Source organism: Adiantum capillus-veneris, chromosome 14 (assembly GCF_014529385.1).
Source record: "Adiantum capillus-veneris isolate H3 chromosome 14, ASM1452938v2, whole genome shotgun sequence".
In the NCBI taxonomy this organism is placed as follows: domain Eukaryota; kingdom Viridiplantae; phylum Streptophyta; class Polypodiopsida; order Polypodiales; family Pteridaceae; genus Adiantum; species Adiantum capillus-veneris.
This window is the reverse complement of record NC_140944.1, coordinates 125,100,715-125,124,207: the sequence shown is the minus strand read 5'-3', so window position 1 is coordinate 125,124,207 and position 23,493 is coordinate 125,100,715. Positions and strand designations below refer to the sequence as shown.

Here is a 23,493-nt window from a genome sequence, read left to right as displayed (position 1 = left end):
AGATGTTGTCAGGGATACTGCGCTCCTTGACAAAACCTGTCTGGGTCCCATGTATAATGCTCTCTAGAAGTGGCTGAATCCTCAAACTCAGATCCATGGCTAGAATTTTGTAGATTGAGTTGAGGATGGTGATGGGCCACCACTATCAAATCTCCTCCAAGGAGCCACCCTCCTTGGAAATGAGGTAGATCAAGCCCTCTCTCATGCTGTCAGTCATCTCTCTTGTGTGCAAGATGTACTGAAAAGCGTTGCAAAGGTTTGGGCCCAGCAAGTCTCAGTACTCCAGGAAAAAACTGGGAGTCAAACCGTCCTCACTAGGATAACTACCCGGGGAAGTGTGCTGAGGGCCGCCTGTAGCTCCTCTAGCTGGAGAGGCAGCTCAAGACTCTGGTGCATCTCCTCTGTGCCCAAACCTGCTCTCTGCATGTATCCGGACGCTTTGACTGAGGCTCTGTTGACAGGAGGTCATGGTAAAAGTGAGTAGCAACTGCACGCATATCCTCTGGCTCTAAAGCAATTGACCCGTCAAGTCTCCTCAACTCGCTGACACTGGTGTGTGCATGACAAGGTCCCACTACCTCAAAGAAAGACCCAATCACCTTGTCACCCACCTGAGTCCACTGAGATGCCTATCGATGGAAAGCAAACTCATGACACCTCTCCTCTATGTTGGCAAGCTCTTCGCGAGCCTGCTGCAACTACTCCTCCAACCAAGGATTGTTTTGATGTTGCTCTTGCATCCTCTGCAAGAAAGCAACGCCCTGTCGGAGACGCTGCTCCTCCTCCTCGCTATAGCCAGGCGGGCCATAGACTCACGGAGAAAGAAACAACTAAGCTGAGCAAGTCCAAAGGTCACTCTATCAGTAGGAGAATCTTGAGTCTCCAATCCCACTATCCAAAGAGCCACCACGCGCTCTCTGAGCTCGGAGTCTAACAAGATCCTCTTAGGGATGTGTAGCAAAATGCTCCCCCTCCTTTGTCTGTCTGTCACCGTGAGGACCACTGGTGCTCCCAACCAAGATGCAAACTGACCCACCCAAGTCACATAAGTGGTCACTGGCGTAGAAGCAATCTATCCAAGATAGATTCACTCCTCCCACTCCACAGTTCGAGCGAGAGAAGGCCAAGCTGTTTGGGGGCCTCACAAAGCCAGAGTGCTGCCAAACATCTGAAACCCTCAAAGTCATACATAGCCTCTCCCAGGCTGCCAACTCAGCTCCGTGCACAGTTCCAATCTTGTCAGAGGGATCCTCTAGCATGTTGAAGTCACCCCCAATGCACCATTGCTCTGCATGCGGCAGAGACTCTACAATGTGAGACCAAAACTCTGCACGTGCACTTGCCACATTGGGCGCATAGATGTTCAGGAAGCCCAAGAGGCAGCCCTGAACCTGCAAAAGAGATCTCCTAGCAGCCGAGGAAGGCCCTACCCCATGGGTTGTCTTCGGGGTAGGAAAGGGAGGAGATGTGGAAGCAGGGGGGCTAGTTGTGGGAGATGGAGGAGTGGGAGGTCAGGGTGCGGTAGAAGAAGAGAGGCGAGGCGGGGAGGGGGGTTGTCGAAGGTGAGGCTGAGGTGGATGGTGGAACTAGGACCTCGTCCTGCTGAAGAGGGTCGAAACGGTTTCGTGTGGGAACCCATTGCTGCTGGCCTAGAGCCTGGCGACCACCCGGAGGGCCAGGCTGACGTGGTGGCCCTTGTAGACGTCAACCACGAACATGCTGCCAATCCTCCTGTGCGTGAGCCCCAGGTTTGGAGGGTGAGTCAGCGTGAGTACCCTGTGACGCCGTCTGTTGCTGCTGACCAACCTTAGGATGCTGGGGCTGAGCCCGAGGTGAAGGTAGAGGCGTCCTCTGTGGACATGCCTTCGCAAGATGGCCCATCTGACGACAAATGAAACACTGATTCGGGAGGCCTAAATACTCCACGCTCTGGCGGAGCCAACCACCACTCACCTGGGGTAGTAGAATGACCTTCGGGAGGGTGTGGGTGTCCCGAACGAGAACATGTACCGTGGGAATGCCATCTGCCTTGGAAGCTACAGAGGCCACCATGCGAGGTGTCTCCAGAATAGTCCCAATTTTGAGCCTATCCTGGATAGGAGTGAAAGGTACTCCCTCCTCAGGCCAGGAAGCAAATTGACATGGGAAGGTCTGCCTCCTCAACAAGAACGTCGGTAGCTGGGTCGAAACCATGGCGCCACTGTCAAAAATGAGCTCAAACTGCTCAGATGGCCAGGGGGCTTATTGCAATGACCTTGGACGCCATAAACTCTATGTGGTAATAGCCATGCCCGAGAAGCTCAACGTCGAGGATCTTGCCCACTTTTGCTAAAAGGTGGGCCTGGAGGAGATCACGCACCTCTCCTTTGCTGGGACGGTGCTGAGAATCTTGTAGATAACAGAGGTGGCTTGAAGGCGTGCCACCTCTGCCTCTAAGCTCGCTTGCTCTGTCGGCGAAAGAGAAAGTCAGAAGCTGGGTTCCGCGGGGTCGGGCGAGGGGGCTTCCGTCGAGTCCCCCTGAGGCGGAGCAGAATACTCCATCTGTGTCTGTTGCTACGATGGCGACCGAGGAAGAGCAAATGAGAGGATGACAAGTCGAGGACGAAAGGCGGTACCCTTGCCTTGAGCTAACAAGGGGAAAGGATGAAGGGGGGGGGGGGGGGGGGGGGGGGGTTCGGCTTGCAGGATGGAGGGAAGCGGCAGCGAGAGGGCTGGGAGTGAAGGCAGCGGGCGGCAGAGGCAGCAAGCTAGAGTAGAGGGAGGCAGCAGGGCAGCGCGCTGGAGATGGGAAGGGGGCAGCGAACGCAGGAGGGGGTGAGGGTGCAGGTGATGGTGAGTGAAGGGGGCGAGGTAGCGCAACAGCAGCAGCTGCGAGCTTGTTCCATATGTATGGGTCCTGTGAAGTCTTGTACGTTTCAGAATGCCTAATGTTACTCTTTATGTTTTCCTCTTGAAGCAACAGAGCTTAGAGATAATGTTTGGCTTGAAATAACGAGTGACCAGTATTATAATAATAACAAAAAAGACTTTGGATGAGACTACTGTTTGTTGAACTCATCATATTGTGCTGATAAAAATGTAACTGTAGGGGCCTTTATCAAATCTGTTCAAGACAAAACAATGCATTACAGGAATCTCAGGTTCAGGAAACAATTGGTAATGTTTTGGCTGAAATATTGTAGAAATCAATTCAGTGCTGTTAATGTGAAAACATTGGAAGAAATGGTGCCATCACGAATCGCCAAGACTATGTGAAACATATTTACTGGAGTAGCAATGACTATTTAATTGCATGCTTATTTTCTTCAAAGTAAATTCATGAAGAGCTTACTCCCTGCTTTTTGAACTTTGAACCATATATCATGGCAGGGCACATGGGCATGATGTTTATGGTCCACAATATGGTGAAGCCATTTTGGAAAAAATTCAATCTGAGGTAAGGCAAGATACTGATTATTGATTGCTAAATATATGGCAGATTTTATCTTTTGAACCTAAAGATGATTTGGCTACTTAACACAGGCAGAGAAGTGTGAATCTTTGCAAAACTTCAATATGCTACATTCCCTTGGAGGAGGAACGGGCTCTGGTCTTGGTAGCTACATCATGGAGGCTTTAAATGTACTCAAACATCCCTGTCATCTTTTGTCCTCTTGAGTTGTTTGTTTAAATTAGTGTCTCGTCCTAATTGTGCTATGGCAGCGGTACTATTTTCTCTCATATTGTAACCTTAATTTTAAGTAGTCCCTTTCCTGGCTAAAATAAAAATGATGATCTGCACTATTTTGTGCTATATTGATCAAAGGACCTCGGAACATATCAAATTGGTGGAGCTCCCTGCCTCCACGAAAGGCAATCTACATAGCTTTTCCAGGCACGCTGGTCACATGCTTGTTCAAATGATCAAGGCATTTGTCTTGCTTTTTCATGACAAGCTCCGAGTGTGTGTGGCTTTCTACGCAAGAATGGTTAAATTGATACAAGCATCGCATTTATGGTGCTCCTGCTAGAGGGGAGGGGAGGGGAGTGGAGGGGGGGGGGGGGGGGGGGGGAGGGGAGGGGTGGGGCGCAATAAAGCCTTGCAGGGCTGATTTTTTGAGATAAATAATCAGTCCCGTGGATAAGAAGGTTGAGAGGAAAGGAGAACTTTTCGTTCTCAGAAATCTTCTTACAAGTCTTCTGTCTGTGCTGAATTTACTCATAGACACATGCAAGAGAAAAGTGAGTTACACAAAACGCTGATATTGATGCCTACACATTTGCCTATGATGCAAGTAATCATTTTGTAAAATGCTTCCACATGTTGCTTCACTACATTCTTCACTGTAGATAGCTTGAACAGAATCAATACCCTTGTCGAAATTCTCTCTGCCAAAAGGAAATTTTCCAGGCTGGTGCGACATCTACTTTCAAGATGAAACGTCTGGTAAGTCTTCCTCAATGCATTTGTGACGAGCTCACTAAAATCTATCCTTAAGGAGTGATTAACCATAACGTGATGTTTATTGGGAAGGAGAATGCCCCATTAAAATCAAATTCCTGGAAGAGACCTTGTCAGCAACCTGAGGTTTTCTTAGGAAGTACAAAAGAGCATGATGATCGGTGATAATTGTGTCAAAGGTGCAGCGGAAAAGGGTGATTTGGATGATGATCTCGTCTGTGACCACGAGCAAACCTCCTCTTGGGACCGGACAGCCAATGGATCTCAGATTTATTGCTATAGATCTCCTCGAAAAAGACCTTCAATCGCATACCACTCACCGAACAGGCACGGTTAGCTATCTACATGTGCGAACCTGTAAGGAGGTTGTCCACACGGAGGGGAAGGGGAGCGCTAGAGCAAGGGAGAGAGATCTCTGGCAAAGACAGAGAGAAAATGCTGGTGGTGAAAAACGCAAGAGAGAGGGGAAAACGCCAGATACACAAGACTCTAGAGGGATTAAATGCTTGTGAGAGGGTATGGCCCAAATGTTGGAAGCTCTGCACTCAATTGATATGAACTCATTCAAGGGGGGTAAGGCTTCTGATATAGGGAAGGTAGCAAAGTGCCCTACTCAGCAAGAAAACCCCACGACCTTATAAAAATGAGAAAGAACCTGAGAAATTTGTAAAGTCACTAAAGTGACATACTACCCACATTTATAGGGGAAGGAACGAAGAATCCTGAGACTGTGACTTCAGGAAACCCTAGGAACAGGGGTCCCGCCTCATGCCAGCCTATCGGGTGGGCAACATCGTGGAATGCATCACCAAGAAGTTACGTCTACCTCAAGCATGGCAGACACAGTCACATAACAGCCCTCACTCCCTAATCTGCTCTTTGGAGCCTCCACCGAAAAGGAATCTGAACTCTAACACCCCCTCTCAGCTTCTCGACAGGAAACAAGTTCAAGGGAGCTGGCATGAGAGGATAATGTGGTTTGTGGAAGAGGTTTGGTGAAGATATCAGCAGGGTTATTTGACGTCGACATATATTCTAGTCGAATAGAGCGATCCTTGTTCTTCTCATGAACAAAATGGTACTGTATCTCTATATGCTTGGTCCGAGTATGAAAAACCAGGTTCCTCGCAATGGCTAGAGTGCATCGTGGTCGTTTGCTAGGGAAATTCAATCTTCTAAGTAGACTCCGTAACCACACTGAGTCACGTGTATCACTGCAAAGTTCAAACAGCCCTGTACTCTGCCTCTGTGGAAGATAAGGCAATTGTAGGCTGTTTCTTACTGCTCCATGAAACTGCTCTTGAGCCAAAAGAAAAGGTGCAACCTGTAGTCGATCGTCGTCCATCCAGATCTCCAACCCAATTTGAATCACTCCATCCTCGTAGAATGATCTTGGAGTCTATACCTCCAGTTGTATAGTGAATGGCTAGTGACATGGTTGCTTAAAATACCGCAGAGTCCGAAGAGCTGCTCCTGTAGCAGGGCTACAATGTCACGGGCATGGGACAGAAAGTTAGTTAAGTTGGGCTAAAGTTCACAGTGCAAGGACTTTCGCTTTGGCAATGACAAGATGGCAAGTGATAGGGATGGTGGTCTAGTGGACACCGTGGCGAGATCACCACCACCTCAGTTTGGAGATAGGCTTAGCTGGATTGGGATATCTGCTAGCTGTGTGGCTCCTTAGGAGATACATATGTGGGGGGGGGGGGGTGAAAGCGCAAAGCAGAAGGTACCGGTAGGTGCGCGTCGCGATGTAGTGCAGGATTGGGGCAAGAAGCAGGAGGCGGAGTGCAACAAAGAGGAAGCGCTAGGGATCGAAGCAGGGAGAGGGAGAGAGCTCACGTTTTTGGGGGAAACTAAGTGAGTTTTGGGTTTTCCCACTTTTATTATAAGTGACTTTAAAAATATTGAACCTAGACAAAGTATAAAAATGTACAAAAAGGGGTTATTTAGGCCTTTAACCCAACAACCTCCCACTTAAAGGCATAAATGACGCGTTGAAGTTAACCAACTCCCACCAGCTGTATGCAATGCTCATGTTGAGCCTTAGAAAGACTCTTGGTGAGAACATCTGCAGGGTTATCCTGTGTATGGATCTTAGTCAAGGTGACTAGACCATCCTCCAATACCTATCGTATAAAGTGGTACCGCACATCTATGTGTTTGGTACGCGCATGAAACATGGCATTTTTGGCTAAATAGACAACACTCTGGCTATCACAACCCAACACGGGTGTATGAGCAGGCATGCCAAGTTCTTTTGCAAATCTGTCTAACCAAATAGCCTCTTTTGAAGCCTCTGTGGCTGAAATATATTCAGTCTCAGTAGTACTCAATGCCACAATTTTCTATAACCTAGAACACCAAGAGACTGCACCACCAGCAATGGCAAATACATATCCACTGGTAGATTTCCTGGTATCCATGTCACCTGCCATGTCTGCATCACAATATCCCTGCAACTTTAAGTCACTTTTTCCATAACAGATACACTTTGATTGTGTACCTTTCAAATATCGCAGAATGCATTTGACGACTTCCCAATGCGCTTTGCCAGGATTCGACATGTATCGACTAACAACTCCCATTGCATAAGCAATGTCGGGACGAGTGTCAACCATAGCATACATAAGAGAACCCCAAGCTGATGCATAAGGGATTCCCTTCATTGCTTTCAATGCCACCTCATCCTTTGGGCAATCTGCTTTGCTAAGCTTACTGTATGGAGGTAAAGGTACCCCAAGAGACTTAGCATCAGCCATATTAAATCTGTCAAGTACTTTTGCAATGTACCTTTCTTGAGATAAAAACAACAATTTCAGCTTTCTATCTCTTTTAATACGCATGCCCAAAATATGCTCTGCATCACCCAAATCCTTCATAGCAAATGCTGAATTTAGCTTATGTTTTAGAGCATCAAGACTAGTCTTATGTTTCCCGGCAAGCAACATGTCATCAGAACAAGAATGATGGGACCACCATCTTCATCCCTTTTCGTATACAAACAATGATCTGCATGGCTGCGTTTAAAGCCTTGAGACATCATAAAAGTGTCAAACTTCTTATACCACTGTCGTGATGATTGTCTCAAACCATACAGAGCCCTTTTCAGTTTGCATACAAGTTCCTCGCGTGTAGGAACTACAAAACCTTCAAGCTGTTTCATGTATATGTCCTCTTCAATGTCACCATGCAAAAACGTTGTCTTTACATCCATTTGATTCAATTGCAAATCAAGCACCGCAACGAGAGCAAAAAGGACACGTAAAGTTGTAAGCTTTACAACAGGAGAAAAGATTTCTTGAAAATCAATTCCTTCTTTCTGTGCATATCCTTTTGCAACCAATCTTGCCTTGTACTTGGGTTTTTCATCCACTATCTTAATCTTGTATACCCATTTGTTAGGAAGAGCCTTTCTCCCTTTAGGCAATGGCACAAGATTTCAAGTATCATTTGCATACAAGGATTTCATTTCCTCTTGCATCGCAAGCTCCCACTTACTGCTTGACTCACATGATTTGGCCTCTTTATATGTAAGAGGTTCACCCTCATCTGTCAACATTACATGATCCAAAGAGGGGTTAAATCTCTGCGGTTGCCTTCTCAAACGAGTTGACCTGTGTACCCAATGATCTACATTCTCAGGCAACGGTTCTACATCATAAGGAAACTCATTTTCAGCCAATTTAGGTGGCTGTCCATCCTCATTAGGAGCATCAAAATCATGTCCTACCTCTTCTGGCTCAAGGTTTACGGGTTGATTATCAATTTCAGCTTGCGGTAATGCATCATGAGGCTCTTTTTTAACATCAATGGGTGGCACGGAAGGCTGAAATCTGACTGTTTTCTTGTCAGCATCAGATTTTGTAGAATTCTTAAGCAATTTTGCTTCATTGAACACTACATCTTCGCTGCGTATTACCTTTCTAAACTGTGAAACCACACTCTATAGCCCATTTCACCTTCTTCCCCATAACCTAGGAAAACTCCTTTAATGGACTTCATATCAAGCTTTGTTTTCAAGTCATTGCATACATGAACAAAAGCTTCGCAGCCAAATACTCTCAAATGATCATAAGAGGCAGGTTTGCCAGACCAAACCTCTTCTGGAATTCATTTTTCAGCGTACTATTAGGAGAGCGATTGCAAATATGAACTGCAGTTTTCAATGCCTCCCCCCAAAACTCTTGGGAAAGATTAGCGGTGGACAACATGCAATGCACTCTCTCGCATAAAGTACGATTATACTTCTCAGCCACACCATTAGAGGACGGATTATAAGAGGTTGTCAACTCCCTTTTAATCCCATTTTCATTACAAAAACGCTGAAATTCAACAGATACATACTCTCCTTCATTATCAGATCTGAGACATTTAAGCTTAGTACTCTTTTGCGTAGCGACAAAAGCATGAAACTTCTTAAAAGCATTAAAAGTTTCACTCTTACTTTTCAACAAATGTACCCATCCTTTCCTAGTACAGTCATCAATGAATGTAACAAAATACAATGCACCACCAAAAGACTTAACAGGCATAGTGCATACATCGGAGTGAACAAGAACAAGAGGATTAGCTTTGCGAGAGACACCAGAGTAATAAGAAGATTTCTTTTGCTTTCCATAAAGACAATCGTTACAAAAATCCAAGTTTTTGCCTTTTACATCAACTCTCTTCAGAGAGGAAAGCACATCAATACCCGTTTGGCTCATATGGCCAAGTCTCTTATGTCACAATTCTGTGTGTGAAGCAACTTCAGCAACAGCAAGAAACTTGCTATGCAAAGCTTTACATCGAAGATAGTACAAAGTACCTCTTTTAGGCCCTTTTGCAACAAGCATAGAGCCCTTAAGCAACTTCCATGAACCCCAACAAAGATGGTAGTATAACCATGTGCATCTAACTGGCCAACAGATAGCAAACTTTTCTTAATGCCAGGTACAAACCTGACATCATTTAACACAAGCTCTTGACCATTGTTAAGAGCCAAACGCATAGTACCCATTCCCTCAATATTGCAAGCAAAAGTATCACCAAGGTACACCTTGCCATAATTGCCTGCAACATATGTAGCAAAACACTCCAAAGATGGAGTCACTTGGAATGAAGCACCAGAATCCACTATCCATGATTGGGATAGGCCATCATTAGCACTGAGCAATGCATCAATGACATCTTTCTTCGGGATAAGCATGTCTTCTGCATTAACTATCACCAAATATGAGGGGCATGAAGCCGCAACCAAGATTTCCTCAACGTCTGACAACTCCTCAATGACCACACTAGAGGATACATTTACATTCTCAGCATCCCTAGAGGAATCACCTGCTGATTTTTCCCCTTTAATCTTTCTTTTTCTTATCTTGCGTTTCCTTCTTCCTTCCCTGCTCTTTCTTGAAATACCTGCAATCGGGTTTCTTGTGTCCCTTTCTACCACATTGATAACAAGTGACATCCTTATCCTTTGTCTTGCTCTTACTTCTATTTTGAGTCCTGTTGCCCGCATCATGCTTTTGATTTCTACCTCTTGCATTGTGGGCAGAACTGCCACCTTCCCCACTAGACTTGCGTCTAATCTCTTCATTGAGAATAGATCCTCTCACACCGTCATACGTGAGGGTGGGACTGTTGCTCAAGGAGACAACCAAGGTTTCCCAAGTATCTGGCAATGTCATAAGCAAGAAAATAGCTTTCAACTTATCATCGAATTGCTGAAGCCCACTGTCCTGCAATTGACTTAACACACCTGTAAAAGCACTCAACTTCGAGTCATCAAGCTGCATATTCACCAACTTTCGCATCAAATGCACCTGGTTCACAGGCGTTGTATTTTCATAATTGGATTTTAGCTTTTGCCATATTGCATAAGCAGAGTCCAAATGCTCGATGTCCGTCAAAATGTCATCATTGATAGCCATTTTGATGTAGGCCATAGCCTTCTTATTCAACTTGGCCCACTCTTTGTCAGACAAACCTGGCGGCTTATTCTCTTCCAATGTATCTTCACAATCCTTTAAGGAAAGGATACCTTGCATGCGTTCTTGATTTCCATCAAACTTTTAGTGTCAGATGCGGAAGACGAATCAACCACAAGTGTGTATAAAAGAGAGATGCAATATGCTGAAAATTTCAGCAAATAGGAGCAACCACAAGACTTTGCATACGATAGACCACAATTTCTTTACATAAAACTGTCCAAATCTGAAATTTCAGTTGAAAAGTGCAATTTCAAGCACCTGTATTCAGCTTTTCACTCAATTTGTCACGACAAACATCAATACATGTTATCCCACAACTTTGGTGCACCTACGTTTGACTTATTATAACCTGTAAATAACCCGTTTGGACCTAAAAACAGCCTGTTTTGGGTTGTTTTGGCAGTTTTGGTGACCTTTTCAACTCCGGAAGCAAGGGGCTTCGCGATGGAAGCGAAATTGATTGCGGGAGAGCAATTTTAACTCGCTGTCCAGCAGACTGCGCAGATGAGCCAATTGAAAGCGCGAATCAGAAGGTATCGGTAGGTGCGCGTCGCGATGTAGTGCAGGATTGGGGCAAGAAGCACGAGGCGGAGTGCAACTCAATAAGTGAGTTTTGGGTTTTCCCATTTTTCTTATAAGTGACTTTAAAAAAATGTGTCCAGGGACAAAGTATAAAAATGTACAAAAAGGGGTTATTTGGGCCTTTAACCCAACATGGTTGGTTCTAGTCGTCAGACATTATTATCAACATCTACTTTGTATGGTCGAGTGTCTTGAGTCTAGCGTCTTGAGCTCAGGCACAACACGTCTGCACCATCCTTGCACATTTGAGCCTCGACACCCCCATTGTACCTGTGAGTTTTGGGCTTAGATCTGAGTGTGTTGCCATGCCAGAGTCTATACTAGTTCATTTTAGTTAGTGGAGTCCCATGCTGTTCAGGTTCTACTGTTGAGTCACTGTGTTTGCTCTGTTGTTCATCGTTTTCATTGTTTTCATTATGTTGGAGTGAGATTTCACGCACATTGAGGAGCACCCACTGTAGAGAGCACGACACATTTCCTTCGCTACAGGTGCTCTGATTTTTGGCACACCCAATGGGACCTCAATTGAAGTCTCACTCCTTCGAAAGTTGAGTGAAGGAGCTACCTAGTTTAAGCTCTCCTGTACTAGTGTGCTGGTTTCGACTGGTCTGGGCTTGCTTGAGCTTGGTCTCGTCCAGTTTGCCCTCGACTTGCTTAGTCCTCGACTTGCTTGTCTAGTTTCTCGTCTTGGTCTAGTCGTCTCTCGTCCAGGCCTAGCCAGGTGGTCTAATCACTCGCCTTGGCCTAGTGGAGTCTAGACCAATGTTCAGTAAGTTAACGGTCTTCGTGCCCAAAGCTTGAGTAGGCTTCTGGTTACTGCATGCCACATAGAAGACAGTCAAAAGAGCGACAAAGCCCACTACTAATTCCTCTGAAGTACTACCACAGAATGCGTCTGCCCTTTGTGTCAAGTAGAAGTCCACCAGCCCCATTATCCCTACCTTCTCACGTGGCTACCTCCATTCCCTCAACCAGTTCTACACCTCCCTAGTCACCTTCCCCAATTAAAGTTCTCGCCCATTGTGTTATAGCAAGCTATTGAGCAGCAGGCTCCTTCGCAGACGGCCATGGAGGAGCTCACAAGCGTTTTGGCTAAGGTGAACATCAAGTTTCCATGCCACGTGACACATCCAACCCTATGTGTCCGTGGACAAGCTACAACATGATCAGGGTTCAGTCAGTCCAGTCAGTCTAGATTTAGAAGTGATCTGGCACTTTTGTGAGTCTATTCGTAGACAGTGCATGCCTAGTCACTTAGTATAGATGTATATCCTCTGGTTGCACACAGCATGATCATAAGTATTCCATCAGAATCCATCAGATTCCATCAGGGGAATTTTCCAGTGCATTTAGCCTATTTTATCTATTTTTGGCATTTTTCACTTAGTAATTTAAGTGACTTTTCAACAAAAGTAGGTAGGGCAATTTGGGTAAGATTATATATAAGCAAACCAAAGTTAGCACTAAATGGCAGAAGAGGCAACAGGAGCCGAGCTCAGTAGGCAACTTCTCAACAAGACCCTTGGCGGTACTTCCCTCCAAGCAAGAACTTCATCATCTAGCGATTCCCGTGAGCAAGATCATTCCCTAGGGTTTTTCATCAAACCTCAGCCTTGGCGCTTCCTGCAAGATTCCACAGCAAGGACTGTTTCCAAGCCTAGCGTTTTTGCAAGTCCCATCGCCAGTAGGCTTTGCATGCCTAGCGTTTTTGGTCCAAGATAGAGTAGCTGTAGAAATTCAGCCTTGTAGATTCAACAATGCTGCGTTTTCATCATTAAAGAACCATCAAGATCAGGCCTTAGGAATGTAGCAGATTTGGGCCAGAAAGACCATTAGTTTTCAGCCAAAAGACACCTCAGTTTTGAGCCCTAAACCTGCAGATTTTCAGCGACAAAGACCCACAGAAAAGAGCCTCAAAATCAGCGTTTTTGGACTAGTCGTAGATTTCAGCCCATAGCGTTTTTGGACAGCAGTAGAAAGATTGCAGATTTCAGCCCTAGTATCGGCCTCGTCATCGCCGACATAGCCTAGACTTGCATCAGTCACATGCATTCCCATTGTACCAGATTGTGCAATCAATAGTAGACCACTCTCGCTGATGAGAGTGGGGCCTTCGTAGGACGGTTTTACGTCTCTGGTGTCGTATCTCTCTTCTCTCTCTATCTCTCAGTCTCATACACTTGCACGCACAATGTCCATTCACTTTGTTTGTGATCATAGCATTCTCTCATTAAGAACGGAAGGCTCTCCCTTCCATAAGAACAAAACTAACCTTGAGGACAGTTCGGAGCACTCATCTTGAGTGCAAACATTCATTCTGCTGCACCTAACATTGGTATCAGAGCTTTGGCAGTGTTCTGTATCACTCAAGGAAAGAACCACAAGAACCACATAATTTTTTTTTCCTTGTTGAGGTCGCACGAACTCAAGTTCGCTTGGGCGTGTCGATTCCTAATCGTGTTTTTGAAGAGTGACAAGAATCCCAAGAAAGAAGGGCTTGTCCAACCTCCCCTTGTGGCTCTTTTCACTCATTGAGAGCGGACCGTGCACTTAGCGGTCGGCCAATCGACGTGAGGTGGGAAAAAGCAACCTTGGTGTGAGCGCAAGGCCGCCAAGGGGTGCGCCCGCGGAAAGGAGTAGAACTCGGGTGAAGGGAAGATCCTTCTTAAACATGGTTTGCAAGCGAAAGAAAACCTCAAGAACTCAAGAACCCTCAAGAACTCAAGAGCCGCAAGAACCCAAGTTCCTCGTGAACTTAAGAACCCACAAGAACCCACGACTTCAGGATGGTCATCACTCGAAGCGGAATGGATACTTCGCTTGGAGGTGATGAGCATGAGAGAGGTGAAGAAACCAGGAGGTTTTTCCGACCCTCCCCCTCCCCATCTACGACAAAGATTGCACTAACTCCAATGGAGGAGTTGGGGCTGATGTTTCTGGAACAGAATTTAGAACGCGAAGCAAGAAATGCAGCAAGAATGACAGAAATGAAACGCAGACGCGCAGAAGCCAAAGCAGAAAGAGAAGCAGAAAGAAAGGTAAGACAAGAACAGAGCGAGCGACGCATGCAAGAGTTCTTGCGACGTTTTTCTCAAGTGCAGGCACCGATGCAAGAGAATCGGGAAAAGGAGACTCTCTCAGTCTCTTCTTCTCCCAAGCATGACACACAAGATTTGCATGATTATGAGAAGCATGATGATGATTTGATTGAAAATGATAAGCATGATGATTTGAATGACAATGATTTGCATGATGATTTGGATGACACTGACAAGCATGATGATTTGCATGATCAAGACGTGATTTCTCACAAGCATGATGAGTTGCATGAAGATGATGTGATTGTTCACAAGGATTATGTGTTAGTGGATGCTTTTTTTAGCGAAGCTAACCTCGTTGTAGATTCGATCATTCAGGAAGAACCGATCTTGGCTCGCGAGCCTAGGTCCAAAGAACCATTACAGGAAGTATTACGTGCTCGCATGATTGATACGCACGCATTGTTCGAGTGTTTCATTCGTGATCGTTTCCTATATTTTAGTCAGTATCTTTATGTGATCTCTTTTCCTAGGCATGACATATTGTACGTTGAGCACGTTTCACTCATGAATGAGCACGAATGTATACGGATTGTCCATGAAAAGCTGAAAAGTATGCATTCAAGGACATCACATTCCCTGTCTCTTCCTTGGCATGACACATTTGTAGAAAGAGCACATGAAAGTATGAGCACCAAGCATGCGCATTTCCATTGTGAATTGCCACAGTTGATTGCTCTAGATCAAAAGAGAGATTCGATTTCATTGTTTGCATGTGTCTATTTGTTCATCTACATTGCATGCAGAGTCTTTGAGAAAGACAAGATTTTTTCCAGTCACTTTACATGGAATAGGTATGTTCATGTTTTTGTGTTGGAAGTGGTTTCAGGAATTTTCAGCCATGGAGATTCTTGAAGAAGAAAGAAGCATGACTCTCGACGAAGTTGAAGCATTGAAGGAGCTTCAGAAGACTTTGTGTCGCTTTCGGCACGGCCCGAAGAAGCAAGCGTTGCAGACCTTTATGAAGTTCAAGTACCACACGACCCACACATCAGAGTGGGCCGGCGAAGAGTCCCTTCCAGGATTACGGATGCTATTGGCGATCTCCCTCGACGCCATACAGTTTGGTACCAGTATCTCACTTTGAAAAGGAGGGGATGTCACGTGACACATCCAACCCTGCGTCCGTGGACAAATTACAGCATGATCAGGGTTCAGTCAGTCCAGTCAGTCTAGATTTAGAAGTGATCTAACACTTTTGTGAGTCTATTCGTAGACCGTGCATGCCCACTCACTTAGTATAGATGCATATCCTCTGGTTGCACACAACATGATCATAAGTATTCCCATCAGAATCCATTAGGGAAATTTTCCGGTGCATTTAGCCTATTTTACCTGTTTTTGGCATTTTTCACTTATTAATTTAAGTGACTTTCCAACAAAAGCAGGTAGGGCAATTTGGGTAAGAAAAGATATAAGCAAACCAAAGTCAGCACTAAATGGCAGAAGAGGCAACAGGAGCCAAGCTCAGCAGGCAACTTCTCAACAAGACCCTTGGTGGTACTTCCCTCCAAGCAAGAACTTCATCATCTAGCGATTCCCGTGAGCAAGATCCATTTCCTAGCGTTTTTCATCAAACCTCAGCCTTGGCGCTTTCTGCAAGATTCCACAGCAAGGACTGTTTCCAAGCCTAGCGTTTTTGCAAGTCCCATCGCCAGCAGGCTTTGCATGCCTAGCGTTTTTGGTCTTGGACAGAGTAGCTGCAGAAATTCAGCCTTGTAGATTCAGCAATGCTGCGTTATCATTAAAGAACCATGAAGATCAGCCCTTGGGAATGTAGCAGATTCGGGCCAAAAAGACTATCAGTTTTTAGCCAAAAGACACCTCAGTTTTCAGCTCTAAACCTGCAGATTTTCAGCGACAAAGACCCGCAGAAAAGAGCCCCAAAATCAACGTTTTTGGACTAGTCGCAGATTTCAGCCCATAGCGTTTTTGGACAGCAGCAGAAAGATTGCAGATTTCAGCCCTAGTGTCGGTCTCGTCATCCCCGTCGTCATCGCCGACATAGCCTAGACTTGCATCAGTCACATGCATTCCCATTGTACCAGATTGTGCAATCAATAGTAGACCACTCTCGCCGACGAGAGTGGGGCCTTCGGAGGAGGGTTTTACAACGTCTCTGGTGTCGTATCTCTCTTCTCTCTCTATCTCTCAGTGTCATACACTTGCACGCATAGTGTGCATTCACTTTGTTTGTGATCATAGCATTCTCTCATTAAGAACGGAAGGCTCTCCCTTCCATAAGAACATAAGGAACCTTGAGCACTGTTCAAGCACTCATCTTGAGCAAAGCGCAAACATTCATTCCGCTGCACCTAACATTCCAACTTTCAAAGGTCTCTCCACAGAGGATGCTGACGACCATGCTTGGAGATTTGTTTCCCTCTGTAGGGGTCATGGCCTCAACTGAGAAGACGCCTACCTAGTACTCTTTCCATCCACCTTGGATTGATTAGCAGATAAATGGTACAGTCAGTTTGTAGAGAACCACTTTATGACTTGGGCCACCTTACGAAAGCAGTTCTGTGGAGCTTTTAGACTAGGTGACTTCCAAGAGAAGGTTCTGTATGAGTTGGCCTACCTGATGCTCCAGCCCAATGAGACTTTTGCAAAACTTATGACCAAAACAAAGTCTCTGTCCCTAAGCTTTCGGAGCAACCAAGTGAATTTATGGTCAAGAAGTGGGTAGAGAAGGCTCTTCCTAAGACTTCTCAACAAAACTCAGAGAGTCTCCGACCTGAAGCCACTCTAGAGGAGTTTGTTGCTACTGCTAGTACGGCCACCAAGGCGAGCAGTGTGGCGAGCCTGTCCTTGTCGGCGGCGGCCAGGCACCTGCTACCAACTGTCTGTTGTCTGATCGCTGGCCTTTGTCGAGGTACCAGCCTGTGTGTCTTGGGTATCTGTCTGCTGGGCATGCTCAACCTTGGGAGGCTGCGCATGCACTGTGGGTCGAGATCTCTTGTGAGGACAAGCCTTTGCTAAGCGGCCCATTTGCTTGCAAATGAAGCAATGATTCGGGAGACCCGAATACTCCACACTCAGTCTGATCCAACCCCTGCTCGCACGAGGCAACAATATCACCTTTGCGAGGGAGTGTGTCTCGTACAAGAACCTGCACAGTAGGTATGCGTGCGGCCTTGGCCACAACTGAAGCTCCCCTCTGACCTCCTTGCCGGAGTCTCGATCACAAATGGACCCAACATCCTCTGTGAAAATCGCCTCCATGCCTATCCCTCTCCCACATCAGCCCAAGAGGTATCTCTAAGGAGGAGTGAATGGGAGCTATTAGAATTTGGTTAGGAGGAGATTTAAGCATTTTGAGAGAGCAGACAGCGGGTGCCAAGTCATCTATCGGGTTAGGTCTTTATTAAGGTACGATCAATGCAGGAGCATCAAGATACAATCGTTTGTACACATTGTTTATGCATCACAAAAGCAAATAAGAAACCGTCAACGGGGAGGGAGCCCCTTTAGATGGTTAATTGGAACCCATCATGGTGTTGATAGCTCTCCTTCTCCCTAACATAATCTTCATCTCTCTCTATCCTTTTAAAGTATCAAAGAACTACTAGCTAAGCCAACGAGCAAGAAGTGGTGTTGATTTTAATGTGATAAAGGATTCTTGTGTCATCCTTGTTATCTGCTGTGCTTGACATAAAATCAGTATTTTCTGTTTAGAAGTATTTTCATTGTTCAGTATTCATTGGATGGCTTTACTAACTAGAAACTAAATTCGGTTTTAAAGTCTTAGTTCTAGCACACTAGACCTGGTCTGAAGAAGCTTACACATGTTTTCAACATACTCAGGACAATTACTCCGAAGTGCAATGCATCTCTATTCCTGTATTCCCCTCCAAAGATGATGATGTTGTAACATCTCCTTATAATAGGCAGGTTATTTTTTAACACATAAATATTCTGGTTACTAGTGATGCAATTCTGCTGTTGCTCATGGTCCCTCTTTTTTTGCAGCCTGCTTGCTGTGAGGAGCTTGATAGAATATTCTGACTGTGTTTTGCCCATAGAGAATCAAGCACTAGGCGATATCCTAGAGTGAGTTCATGCACAACCAACCACTAAAAAGAAAAAATAGCTCTAATCTGTTTACTAAACTATTCTCTTCTTGAAAGTAAGGTGGAAGTGGAAAAATCCAAAAGTCCTACATTACATGTGTCTAAAGCATCACAGAACAAGAAACACTCGTTAGGCAAAGGTTTCAATGAAATGAACAGGATTGTTGCCAATCTTCTCTTGCATTTAACTAGCTCTGTTCGGTTTGATGGATCTCTGAATGGTAAGAATACTACTTGTTGTAAATCTCAAGCTTTATTAACATGGTTTATATACACGTCTTTACTAAAATGATAAGCTCATAGCGGTCTGTAAACAGTTAAAATGGAGCTAGTTCATTTAAACAATACACATGCCAGAAACTTGACATGCCTGTTTTTCATTGGCAATTTGCTAAAGCCTCTGATTTTTTTTTTTGGTGTTGGCATGTTGCAACAAGTGGACCTGAATGAAATAACAACAAATCTTGTGCCTTCTCCAAAATTACACTTTCTGGTGTCCAGTATGTCTCCGGCACTACGTACCAGTTTTCCTAGTAAGTTATATTCTAGTACGCATTTCTGCAATTGCACTTGTAACAATTGCTAGTACCTTTTGGTGTTTATGAACCCACTTTAATCCACAACAGAAGGGTTAAGTAGAAGTGAAGCTTTTCTCTCCAAGCTAGATCATTTTTTGTAGTGCGCTTTTAGGTGCCACGGGGAATGAAGGTTTGGTTTTGAACCTTCCAGCTCACATGTTCTCTACTGTGGGTGCTCCTCAGTGCAGTATACAAGAAACTGCACTCCATGGCACAAACTAGAAACTCCGTCGTGTTCTTGAAATTGAAGATCCACCACTTGGTCTCATTTTAATTTTCCTGATTAGTGCAGGCACTGCAGGGCAACAATCGTCCACCTTCAACCAGGTTTCACTGCTTCTATTAATGTCCTTCAAGAAACACTATTGATCACTAAGCTGTTTTCTTTTCTGTATAACTGAGCTATCTTTATTACCACAGCTCTTTGCCGAGGCCATCTTACGAAAGAATCAGCTTATCAAGGCAAATCCTCTTGCTTGCACTTATTTGGCATCCGCCTTTCTATTGAGAGGGAGCCCAAGTAATGTTTCAGACTTGACCCACAATATATCCCTTTTAAGGCAGCGAATGAAAATGGTGGGTCTGAATGTTTTTGCACCTATGTTTTCTGAAGTGGTTGCAGACATGCACACATTTGCATGCCCGTGCACAGTGCACGCACAAACCTATGAGCTTGCATGTACAAGAATGTGTGCAAAATGCGCACTCATGCATGTGCGCACTCAAGCACATGCAGATACCCAAATTACATTACAAGTTTCTCATCTGTGTAACTACTTTGACTAAAATGTTTGCATCCTTATTTGTGCACCTTCTCATTATTTATCCATGTACATTGTTAATTCATGATATGGTTTTATTCCTAATGGCAGGTCCACTGGAATCCAGAAGGTTTTAAGATTGGCCATTGTTTTCGCCCTCCTCTGCATGCTCCTCAGGCTCTTTTATGCTTAGCAAATAACACTTGCATCCGGTATGCATTGCATTAAACTAGTATGTTAAGGAATGTGCTGGTATGCTTATGGTTGCTCTCAAAAGTGTTTATAAAAAATGTATGCAGAAGCCCATTTAAACGCATGAAAAAGGCATTCAAGAAGCTGTTTAGGAAGCGAGTGTATGTTCATCACTATGCTGAGTACATGGATCTCGAAATGTTTAAAGTGGCATTAGGTATACATGTTTTCTTCTATATTGGTATGCTTGGGTTTATGAAGGGTGAATGACAGTGATTTTTACTCTTTGTTGTGTGAAGCAGGAAGTCTAGAGGATTTGATAGAGGAGTATGAGGCCTATGATAATTCTAAGATGCTGCATTAGAACTTGCTACTAGTGTCTAGCTGGATTCTTCTTTTACACAATTCCAAGCACAACTTCAAGAGCCTCTATAGAGATGAATGCTGCTTCCAAAATATGGTGCTGGAAACTGTCTCTCAAAAATTGCAATGCGATAGAGCAGTGTTTCGGCCCAATTTCAAGGAGAGCAGGACATTTTCACCTTGCTTCCATGAGTGTGGTGATGAATGCAAGGTCCATCTCCTAAACAGTCTGTACAAAACATTTGTAGCCAGCCATATGAATTCCTCAAGTCAGCATCATAATGAGATCAAGTCCTTCAAAACAATCTTCTTGACGATGTTATAAGCAGAAGCATATTAAGAGGCATTCATTTCTCTATAAACATACAATTTATGCTTTCTACTCTATAAAATTGCACCATTGTATGAAAGCAGGGCACTTTGTGAAAGCAGCGGAGGCATCCCACGTGGGTTATGTTTGTGTTTAGTTGCTTTTGTTGCAAAGCATGTTCTTGATTTCGGAATTTTCATCTCACCATCCAACCAATGATCTCTATGAAGCCTCAAGTACTAAGCACGTTGTTAAGAGAAGAAGAGAGGGGCAGGTAGAAGATTTCAAATGCAATTGCAAGGTCAAGCTTGTTCAAGATCCAGAATTAGGCATTTAAATTCAATTGCAAGATCCGATGCCAAACTAGGCATTATTTGAGTTATAATGCATAATAAAGCTTAACTTTGCCGTCAAGTATGTTGTCTCCACATTCCATCTTTGTTAATCCTGTTGATATGAACATCATTCTTTAGATGTGGGCTAGTCATAAATGTTAGTTGATGTATGTAGTCATTGGTCATTTGCAAAGATTGTAGTTGGAAGACAATTGTAGCTTCCTTGTTACTTAACCTAGTAAGGAAAAAGGTGTCAATACATTTCTAGAAATAGATGGAGAGAGAGAGAGAGAGAGAGAACAATAAAGAGTAATCCCTTACACAAGACACCCACAAGTATGTTGTTGATTTGTCAAAGAAGCAAGCCATTTGTAGCTTTCGACACCTTTGGCCAACCAAGATCTGTTATTGATGATTGAAAGATGTGTATATTAGACGATCACAAGCTTATGAAAATATGTGGATGCTTACAAATTTAGCTAGAACTTCTCAAAGGCATACGTAAAAGTTAGGGTTCTCTCTATGTCTCACTCCCTTCCACTAGTATCACTTCATTCACTAACTCCTAATTATCTTACAAAGAAGAAGATGGTTCTTTATATCGATAGAGAGAACCTTTCAGAGTTTCACTTGAAAGAGATGATCCCGTGTGAACAAGAGATGAGTAGTGTTGAAAATGACATGTTCTTTTTTCACCATTTGGATCGTATCTCCTCATCCATACCTCCAAAAAATTATGAAAAAAATTGAGCATATTTTTCAGCTTATAAGTTACAAATTTTATGTTGAACACTTTTTTAGATTTGGATGGAAAGTGGAGGCAAAAAATTCCGCAAAAACATGTGTGATTTCTCCTTGGAAAATTCTTTGGGTAGACCCTGTTGCATTGAACTTCTTTATGGCTTCAAGAATGCACACATCATGGTGTATGTATGCATATGACCTTGAACATTGAACTTCCTTATGGCTCCAAGAATACACAAATCATGGAGTATGTAACCATGACCTTGATCTTTGAAAATAGTGTCCAAGAGTTTGTATGCATCCTAAAAATTCAACCAAGAGATTCTGATTACCAAGGCAGCACCAATGGTAATCAATCAAATATTTCTTTATCTTCACTAATCTCTACTTTTGGTGTTTAATAGATCAAAGAAATACTGATCCTTTTGAAGCTGGAGTTTTGGTAATGTGCCTTTGAGGTTTGAAATTTGCCCTTGATCTCTACGTAAGTATATGGCATATTCCACCTCATTGTAAGTATATGATCTGATTATGTTTCCTTTTTTAATATACTTTGATTGAGCTTTACTAGTGGCATGCATATGTTGAAATGCTTTTATCTACTTAATTCTTCAGACAAATGAGAAGGTCATGTATGAGCAAAATATTTTGGGAAAGTAGTATACCATTTTTGCAACATGCTATTTTCTCTCTTAGCTATTCATTATGATATGATCAAGGGTTCACTTCTTATTGAAACAATTTTAGGCCTACATGGTAGGGTTTTGTTTGGCATATGTTGTTATTCATAAGAGGTGCAACACAATCTAGGAACTCATGGAGTTTGGTTTAGCCAGTGTGGAGCAAGGTTCATGAGGGGTCCTCTCACTTATGCTGCTAAGTATTTCTAGCTGCCTCCACATGCAAGTATATCTCTTACTTGATGGATGTCATATTTCTTGACATCATTATACGAGACATATTTCACATGTGGAAAATAAGAGTCTCTGAGATAGACACCAACACTTTTTTCTTTATTATCTATCATGGCAGAGTCCCTACGTGCTGGTCAAGTCCGTTATCAAGAACAATTTTAGTGGCGAGAAATTGTCGGATATATAGTAAGACTTCTTAATATTACAAGTAATATTAAACAACATTAACGGATGGTTTTTTCAAGATTTTTTAGGTTGCAATTTTGCATACCTACAATGCATATAGCAAGACTATGCCCTGTTTGCGAAAATGGTTCATTGTTTATACATGAATGTGATTTATCTTCACATTCTATCATGATTCAAATGTTTTAGCAAGGCTATCGGGTAATTACAATGGGAAGTACTTAGTTTCTTTCCATAGAACTATTTACACATTTTATTCCCTCCTTTTTCATGAATGCTATGAGCATAACATCCTTTATAAGCATTGGCAACTACAAGTCAATTGTCATGGAAATGCAAGCTCATACATGTTTTTGCTAAATGTATGCACACACTAGGTGTTATGGGCCCTAGTGTTTAGCAAAGGCATATTTGGGGAAACATGAAAATTCATGAATTTGATAACTTATGAAGCTTTCCCCACCACAAGTGTAGTATCTCTATGAGATTTTTTGTGGGTCTACCAACCACCATACGAGGTGATGGCTTGACATGGGTGCTTGTAGATAGATTTCCTAAACTTTGTATAGGAAATAACCTTCATGGAAGGGGAAGAGATACTTTTATGTGTACAAAAATATTCAAAAAGTTGAAAAACTGAGCCAACACTTAAATTATCTCCGAGATATTGTGGGCCTTTTAAGATACTCAAGCGAATTATGGCTTACAAACTCTTTTTATCTTCATACTCTCGTATTCACCCGGTTTTTCATGTGAGTCCTTTACGTAAACGCTTTCATAGGGATGAGAATGACATTGAGCAATAGATTTTGGTTGATTTCATTGAACATGAAACAAACGCATTTTAAACTATCATGATTTATATACTCGTTATCATGTGAATCGTCAAACATTAGTCAAGTGGAAAGACCGACTTAAAGAAGGTGTCACTTGGGCAAACA

The 23,493-nt window shown here is 43.6% G+C and overlaps 1 protein-coding gene across 1 annotated transcript in view; it reads left to right on the top strand.

Annotated features, from left to right (window-relative positions):
* LOC147443084 (uncharacterized) overlaps positions 1 to 20,626 on the top strand; it is a 68,920-nt gene extending 48,294 nt beyond the window's left edge. The window contains exons 5-17 of the mRNA XM_086529015.1: positions 3,089 to 3,156; positions 3,370 to 3,436; positions 3,523 to 3,621; positions 17,904 to 17,986; positions 18,069 to 18,149; positions 18,231 to 18,266; positions 18,329 to 18,390; positions 18,607 to 18,702; positions 19,040 to 19,074; positions 19,168 to 19,323; positions 19,620 to 19,720; positions 19,808 to 19,917; positions 20,003 to 20,626. Of these exons, the coding sequence (XP_086385141.1) occupies positions 3,089 to 3,156; positions 3,370 to 3,436; positions 3,523 to 3,621; positions 17,904 to 17,986; positions 18,069 to 18,149; positions 18,231 to 18,266; positions 18,329 to 18,390; positions 18,607 to 18,702; positions 19,040 to 19,074; positions 19,168 to 19,323; positions 19,620 to 19,720; positions 19,808 to 19,917; positions 20,003 to 20,064 (1,056 nt within the window). The 3' untranslated portion in view covers positions 20,065 to 20,626. The remainder of the gene's footprint in view (positions 1 to 3,088; positions 3,157 to 3,369; positions 3,437 to 3,522; positions 3,622 to 17,903; positions 17,987 to 18,068; positions 18,150 to 18,230; positions 18,267 to 18,328; positions 18,391 to 18,606; positions 18,703 to 19,039; positions 19,075 to 19,167; positions 19,324 to 19,619; positions 19,721 to 19,807; positions 19,918 to 20,002) is intronic.
* Positions 20,627 to 23,493: the final 2,867 nt, after the last annotated feature.